At 29.5% G+C, this 8,726-nt stretch overlaps 1 protein-coding gene across 2 annotated transcripts; it reads left to right on the top strand.

The window, feature by feature from the left end:
• The first annotated feature begins 2,036 nt into the window (after positions 1 to 2,036).
• LOC119680656 lies at positions 2,037 to 6,935 on the top strand. Of its 2 annotated transcripts, XM_038093584.1 has the most exons (4): positions 2,037 to 3,533; positions 3,606 to 4,787; positions 4,845 to 5,944; positions 6,881 to 6,935. In XM_038093584.1, exons 1-3 carry the CDS (start codon positions 2,195 to 2,197, stop codon positions 5,921 to 5,923), a joined length of 3,600 nt encoding a protein of 1,199 aa, XP_037949512.1. In that variant the 5' UTR covers positions 2,037 to 2,194; the 3' UTR covers positions 5,924 to 5,944; positions 6,881 to 6,935. The 2 variants fall into 2 exon arrangements, with proteins under 2 accessions (XP_037949512.1, XP_037949511.1); XM_038093583.1 differs by having other exon boundaries at positions 3,606 to 5,944.
• Positions 6,936 to 8,726: the final 1,791 nt, after the last annotated feature.

Here is an 8,726-nt window from a genome sequence, read left to right as displayed (position 1 = left end):
TGGCGTCTATACAAAGAAGTCGAATCGTCTGCCGATTTTTAGCTGAATTTCATTCAAAAAAAGCGTCGTTGTGATGTGGCCAAAGAGATGATTTCCAACGCAGATAGTGACCCCACATTCATCGAACGCATCATGACTGGTGATGAGACATGGGTCTATGAATTTGACATGCCCACCAAACAACAATCGACCGAATGGTGTTTCGAAGGTGAGCCGAAACCGAAAAGAGAACGCCAAAGTCGGTCTAAAATCAAGGTTATGCTGACTGTTTTCGTTTGCGTGAGGCCATTTGGAAAAAGAGGCCAGATTTATGGAAGGAAAACTCATGGATTTTACACCACGATAACGCACCGGCTCACACAGTAGGTTGTGTCGCAGTTTTTGGCCAAAAACTCCACCAATATCATCAACCAAGCACCGTACTCTCCAGATATGGCTCCGTGTGACTTTTTTCTCTTCTCTCGACTCAAACGACTCAAATTGCCATTGCGAAGAAAACGTTTTGAGACCATAGAGTCCATAAAAGAGAATTCGCTGCGTGAACTGAAGGCCATACCTTCGGCGGCCTATAAAACTTGTATGGAAAATTGGATCAAGCGTTGGCATGCATGTATTGCAGCAGGAGGAGAGTACTTTGAAGGCGATAATAAAGAAAATTATTAAGAAAATTAAAATTTTGCGTGCCTTTTAACTTCTCGTTCTTTTTTGATTAAGTAATATATAAATATTTTGTACAAATCTAACATAATTTCAATGTTAAACACTTAGTACCAATTAGAAACGAATTTAGATTGTATTTAGTTCTAAATATGACAATTACTTGGATAAAAATAACAGAGTATTTTAATTAGAGTATTCTGATAAATAGTCATTATTTTACTTATTTAACGTAAATACTAAAAATTAGACCATTCCGTGGCAGAAAAATTAATAATATCACATTATAATGTGGTAAGATTAATTGGTTCAAGAACATAAAGTTTATTATTTTTCCGTCTTTCTATTTATGATATGAACAATCACATAATTTATTTTGCTTTTATATAATATAATTAAATTAAATATATCCCTTTATGTATAATAAATAAATAATAATTTGAGAATTATTTAACAATACTATATTTAAGTTTAATACAGAAATTAAACAATAAATTTTAGCCTAAAAGCATGCAATATTTTTATCATTTGGATTGCTTTGGATAAAATTTATCTAGCAATTTATCCGAGATTGTTTCTGATTTGGGACTAATCGTATAATTTTTAATTTTTGTACTCTGAGACATTTTTCTTATTATTTAGTTTGATTAGAGGAGAGCCAATTTAAAACGAACGTGGAATGTTGATTGTTGGCAGATGAAGAAGTTACCATAATTAATTCGATTGGTATTGGCATAATCGAAGACATAATTTATGACTTAAGGAAGCGATGCATTACCAAGGATGGTGTAGTGTCTTATATATGGCGTGGTATAATTTTTCAATGAAATCAAGAGCTACACTTATGGTAGACCCGACGATATTATATTGGTTCCAGTAGTACTTTCATTTCTGCACATAGCATTTATATCTTCTCCAACTGTCTATTTATATCCGAAAAATTGTTTGTAAAATTGCTAGCATTTGTATCATTGCACTTTGATATTTGATAATCAGTGTTTTCACAAAGTTCAGGTTCACTTACAGAGTGAACCTAATACCCAGTCTAATACCCAGTTCCAGACTAAAAGTATGGTCTAGGTGTTCATCTGTTTGTTTCTTGATTATTTTCATTATATATTTTTCTTGATATAGATATTTAACCCTCTCAGAATACTGTCTGAATTTAGAATTCAGGCTGAGATAGTGTGGAACTACATTTTATCCCTTACTATTAACGAACTTAAAGGTTCAATAACTCTAAGTGTGACTATTAAATTAGAGTTATAGAAACATTATAATGAATAACTTATTCAAGTTCTTAGTAATCATATTTTGAATTTCAATATTTCATATTTAAATGACAGTACAAAATAATTGAATAAAAAATTATATTTTTTTTCTAGTAATATATCTGAAACAGTCATATTGGTTTGATGATTGCTTATAAGCCTAGATATAAATTCTAATTACGAACGTTGTTAAATTCAATAAATTTTGTTTGACGTCTCTCAATTATTATAAAATTTTTCTTTTTTTCCTCGCGTACTTGGAAAGTATGATGTATCGAAAAATTGGTTCGGCTTCCTTGGAGGATTTTCCAGAGAAAATTAAAGTAAAACAGGGTAGTGTGAAAAAAGAACTTCAAAACCAAAAAACCAAAAAAAATATACTGCAGAAAGAAAAGTTAAATAAAAAGGAATCTGTGCGAACTACAAAAAATGTGTCAATATTCGATTGTGATTCAAGAGTGATAAACGATTCAAATAATCGTCAAGAAAATAAGTCATACGATGGTCAAAATGTTATAAAGTCGATAAAAGTCAGTTCTAATCAAAGGTCTAAAACTCAAGCAAATGAATGCATCCTACAAATATCTGACACTGCAACTATAAAGGAAATTGTATCGGAAGCTACTAATAATAGAGCAGATGAAAAAGAATCTAATAAAAATATATCAAAAAAGAAACCAAAATCAGAACCTAAAACTAAGAGTACTGCTGTGCAATCAAAGAAATCTTTTCAATTGCCACCAGGTGTAAAGTCACGTTCAAAAGTCTTTAGAAATTGCAAAACTGAAAGAACGTTTCACGGTCCAAAATGTGGAAAGGGTTCAAATTCCGTTAAGCTTAATATTAATGCAAAAAATGATAAACAAACGCTTAACTTATTGACAAATAAAAAAACAGAAAATTTTAAGTACCCAAACAAGTCATCCGAAATGATAAATTCAACTAGTCCAGAAATAACTGGAGGTAAACAATTGTCATACAATAAAAATACCAAAGATCAAGATGTGCAACAGCAAAAGAAATTATCGTCCACGAGTATATCGGGGACTGGGACAATACCAAAAGACAGCAACATTAATCAATCGTCTTCCCAATGCTTTGCTACACCAACTTACTTCACATCTAATGGAGAAATATTTAAGCCAGTTGTAACAGAAACAGATGCTAACATATTATACAACAATTATGACATATATCTTAATGAAATTGCGAAACAAATATCAACAAATTTGAATATCTTGAGAGGAAACGCTTTCTCAGAGCATTCCGAAGATTTGGGAGATGGAACGGCACCACCTGTGCTAGACTCCGCAGTGAACTCGCAAATTGATAATGATGGTATAATAGGTATGGCACATCCATTTGAGATTCCAAAACATCTTACAGATGCTGATATAAAGAAAGCGATTGCAGACATATTTAACTCAACATTAAAAATTTCATCCAAAAAATGCTGTGAAAATTTAAAAGATGATGAAAGCCGGTGTCAACCTGCAAAAAGGCAATTTATTCCAAAGCAAAATAATACTTTTATTCCGAGTCGAGACTACACAATTTCAAAGTCTGTTGAAGAACCCCTTTTTATAAATATGAGTGCAGATAAAGGTAAGTATAAACTAAGTACTCAGTATAGTCCCAATGTTCAAAAACAAAAATCCTTTAATACAAATTTGTTAGAAAAAAACAAACAACTTAAATGCGATTATGAACAAAAAAATGATAAGCAGTGTGAACCAATCACAGAGAATTTAATAAATGTTGAAGAACAAGAAACAGTTGTTAATAACTTAAATATATATAATAGTTCAAAATTAAAATCTACCACAAAATGCAAGAAAAGTAAAATGCCACGTAAATCATCCATGGACATGTTTATGGCTACTCCAATATCGCAAAAAATGTTCAGTAATTGCCCAAACAAGAAATCCACAAAATCAAAAGTTTGCACTACTGAAAGTAAAAAAGAAATACCAGTTAATGTATTAACAGAATCTAGCAGAAGCCTACAACAAACTGAACCCATTTCATCATCCCATTCTGTTCCAGATTCGAAAGTTGATATTACAAAGAAATACACACTTCCGAAACAAAGCACGAAGTCCAATAAAGGTAAATATCAACACAAATTTAACTCAGAAAGTTCCGAAACTACTCCAGAAGTTATGGGTAATACTTTAGAAAAAAATATGGCTGTACTAAAAAATTTCGCTTTACATATTAACAATATAAAAATGCAATCTAAAGACAATAACGAAACTGGTTCAACCGCGTCCAAACCATTAGATGATATTACAAAAAACCGACAACGTCAAGAGGAAAACAATCCAATAAAATACGTTGAATTTCTAGAAAACAGTTTGGAATATAATATTGATTTGAAGAACAATAGAATTGTTCGGGTCGAAATACCAAAAAGAAACGAACCTCTACAAACTAAGTCTTATAAAAGAGGTGAATACCTACATACAACACCTAGAGATGATTCTCCAGTAAGCTCAACTGATGCCCGTGTATTCTTAGAAAATAACTCCAGTCAAGGAGGTGATTATCTTCATAATACACCAAAAGATGAAACTTTAGTACGCTCGAATCTGTGGAATAACTCTGTTGATAGAGGTGAATACCTTCATGCAACACCAAACCATGAACCTACAGCACGGTTAACTGATAAATCGAAAACTCTACGAAACATTTTGCTCAAAATAAATGAATATCTGCGTACGATTAATGATGATTCTGTAACCCGTTCAACTAATACATGTGGATCTGATAGTCTTCATAAAAAGCAAAATATTAATAAAAAGAAATGCAATAAGAGTCGTTCCCATTTAATGAATATGCAAGAACATGGTAGCTCAGGTAATATTTCACAATACGGTGTTGAAAAAAATATTAGTTATGATTTCCCTAAAAAAGATTTGAATATCGATAATACTATAAACAACCAACAAACGGATCCAAATGACAAAAACTTTCGAATGCAACGACCGAAAAAAGAGCATGTTTGTGATCCATGCAACATACAAATCAATTCTGGAATCAATAGTTCATCCCCAGAAACAGCACCATTATTCAACACTATTCATGATGACAGCGAACCGAGTATCTTATACAACAGTTGCGACCTGTCGAATGGTCAGAATTTAAACAGACCTAATTCAGGAGAAGATGATAATTTCATGTATAATCCATATTCGAATAGTTACAATTATAATTGTAATGAATTTTATAAAGAATATACAGATCAATTTGGTAACGCACCGAAAAATACTAAGAGTAGTCAATTTGGAAATTCAAATTTTATGTCATCTCGTCTTACTGAAAATATAGAACATAACATGAGAAGATCACAAGGATGTGATGGTTTTTCCACAAATAATTTCGGTTTTCCAAATATAAGACAATCCCATCGAATGAAGAGTTCATATCCAAGGTGTTCACAGCAAATGTCCAGTAATATGAATGCATCACAGTATCTCTATATGAATAATTCATTTCCGAGATCTTCACATATAGTGACTGGCAATTTAACAAAAACTTTTAATAGAATTACTACATATCCTAGAAATCCACAAATGATACCTCACTTTGCAAATACACTTTTTCCTAGGAATTGTGCACATTCAGTTTATCCACAAATGTCAACTCGAACTTCAACGATTAATACGACAAATAATGTGTATCCGCAATGCATTCAAATGATGTCTCCCAACGTTATGGGTACTACTCAAGTTTTACTTCATCAACGGAATGTTAGACATGTGCAGCAATTATCAACAGTTCTTTGTAGCCACACAAATCCAAGCAGTGAATTGCATAGTACTATTTCGCATTTAATACCTGGACGACGTCCAACACTTGGTCGCGGTGTTAGACAAATGCCAAGAATAAACGATCCTGAAGCAAGGTCTCCATTGAATTCACTATTCTTACTCTCAAGTGCTGGAGAATTGAGGTCACCTAAATTTAAAAGCAGCCATCATGCTAGACCTTGAGATGGCGGCTGCCGATTTTAAGTAATAAGTAGTCTTTAATTTTAATATTATTTAAAGTTTATATAAACATATATATGGGTGTTTGTTTTTAAAGTTTTTGTATTAAAGTAGGAAGTTCCTAGGTCCAAAAAGCACATAAAATCGTATGAAAAAGCAAGGTAAACGTTTTCAGTACAAACAAAAATATAGGTTGATTCAAATAAGGCTTTAATCAGAAATCATGTATAAACATGAAAACTATTCATTGAATAAAAATATAAATTTTGAAACGATTAAGAAAGCTAAGCCAATAATATCAAGAGGCCAACACAACCTATTTATTCGGTACATACATGTTATAATCTTGAAATAATTACAATAAAAATGATAATAATAATATTAATAAATATAACGATATTTAAACATTAAACTAAGTAATATTATATTCCGTAGATTGAAAACAGTTATCTGACATGAGCGGTTTCTAAACATTTTCGATGTATTTAGCATTTTTTAACGAAGATTTTTTCGTCAATTTTTTCGTTTTTCGTCTTATAGTGTTTTATAGCGGCAAATGTGCCTAAATAAATACTATTTACAATGAATTAGTAGTATATCTATTGCGGGATATGTGCCTTAATAAACACTAATTACAATGAGATTTTTAAATTACGTGTTAATACTCGTATTGTTAATATACATAATAAATATTATGATATAATAGTATGTAATATGTTTAATTATGATATATATAATATACTATAATAATAATAAATGATATAAGTGAAATACAATGTATACGTCTCTCACTTTCGTTTGATTTTTTCGCTTTTTGGACTGGGAAATATCAGTTGCTATATATATGAAGGGTTTTTAAGAAACACTCTGTCTATGTGAATATGTTTTTTATACATTTAAAATAGTATTTTGTTAAATATAGTAATACAATTTCATATAATACAATATATTTTTTTATAGATGATTGGAAATGTTTTTGTCGCTATCACTTTAAATGTGTTCCATAAAAGAGAATATATCCTAAAATTAAAATTTTTTTTTATTTTATAAATAAAAAATATATTAATAAAATAAAATATATTAATAAGTTTAAATTTAAAACAAAATTTTTTAGTTTTTAATTTGACAATAATAAAAATTTTATTTTAATAATAAATTGTTTATATGGCTTGTATATCATAAAATTAAGATTTTTTTATTTTATAATTAAAAAATATATTAATAAATTTAAATTTGAAACAAAATTTTTTAGTTTTTAATTTAACAATAATAAAAATTTTATTTTAATAATAAATTGTTTATATAGCTTGTACATCATAAAATTAAGATTTTTTTTATTTTATAATTAAAAAATATATTAATAAATTTAAATTTGAAACAAAATTTTTTAGTTTTTAATTTAACAACAAAAAGTTTATTTTAATAAATAAAGTATATTTAATAAATTATTAATATAGTTTTTTTTTTAATATTGAGAAAAGTGATGTCAACATCAATGTATGTACAATTTATATTCAGGTTTTTCATATGGGGGGCAGTAACCCTCCAATCATTCTTTATTGAACAATCGGACAAATCATGCACCACATCTCAGAGATCAAACCTCAAAGCACTCATATATTATCATATATTATGAGTGCTTTGAGGTTTGATCTCTGAGATGTGGTGCATGATTTATCCGGTTGTTCAATAAAGAATGATTGGAGGGTTACTGCTCCATATATGAAAAACTTATTTTTGTTATTAATTTTTGTGTTGCTATGAGCTCTTATATTATTTCTAGTTATAATATTTATAATTTATATCTTTTAACTAAATTTGTTCAACAAGTCTTAGTTTTATCCTAAACTATAAAATATTGCCAACAACAACAACAACAACAACAACAACAACTGGTTTTATATAAAAACGTTTTAGTGATTTATGTATGCTTTTCATGAAGACAATGCAGCATATGGAACCATTAATTCATATGACACATCTCGGAACTGTTTGAATTTATAATTAATAGACCTATGTCGGTATGTAGAAGTTGTAGTTATGAAGTTGAAAAGTTAAAACTTCCTAAAGAGGCGAAAGGCCTATTTTTTTATACATTTTTGGAAAGATTTTCATGCTAAAACTTATTAAAGCGATAAGTAAATATTAAACAACTTGTAGCAAACACGTTTTCTATTCAAAATATTGTCACAACTGTCAATTTATATTTAAAACATCATCAATTTTCTCTCAAAAAAAATATTAAAAAAATATTTTAAACAAATAATTAAACAAATATAAATAAACCAAAAACAAAACTAACAAATAAATTCAACTAAACCAACAAAGCTAACCGAAGCCAACCGAGTCAATTGAGTCAACCGAGCAGCCAGCAAAGCCAATATAATATCAAAAAGGCAACAAAGTAATTTATTTGGTTTTCATGTCATAATCTTTCGTGCGATTAGCGCAACAATTACAACAATAACAACAAAAACAACAATTACAATTATAACAACAATACAAACAACAAAAACAATGACAACAACCAAAGCATAGCAGCGACTTAAATATTGTACCAACAATAATATAGCAAAGCAATAATACTAATCAATCTCTATACGTAAATTACACTCAATTAAAGCAAAAGCAAAAGCAATAGCAACAGTAAAATGAAAACAAAAAATTATACTGCAAAGAAAAATAAAAACAAAAACAAAAAACCAACGTTAGGCGGGAGTAAAATGAATTTCAATAAACTAAAGCTGCGCTCAATTGTACTCAAAGCTACTCACTTAATATGAAAAGCTTAACGCCGCGGCGCACT

This window comes from Teleopsis dalmanni, chromosome 2, assembly GCF_002237135.1.
Source record: "Teleopsis dalmanni isolate 2A chromosome 2, ASM223713v2, whole genome shotgun sequence".
NCBI lineage: Eukaryota > Metazoa > Arthropoda > Insecta > Diptera > Diopsidae > Teleopsis > Teleopsis dalmanni.
The sequence above is the reverse complement of the archived record's forward strand: the minus strand, read 5'-3'. Positions and strand labels throughout refer to the sequence as shown.

Excerpts from the sequence above, each read along its gene's own strand:
- LOC119680656 (XM_038093583.1), top strand. The coding sequence starts at position 2,195 with ATGATGTATCGAAAAATTGGTTCGGCTTCCTTGGAGGATTTTCCAGAG. Across the intron at positions 3,534-3,605 it reads AAATATGAGTGCAGATAAAG|AAAAAAACAAACAACTTAAA; the intron begins GTAAGTATAAAC and ends CAAATTTGTTAG.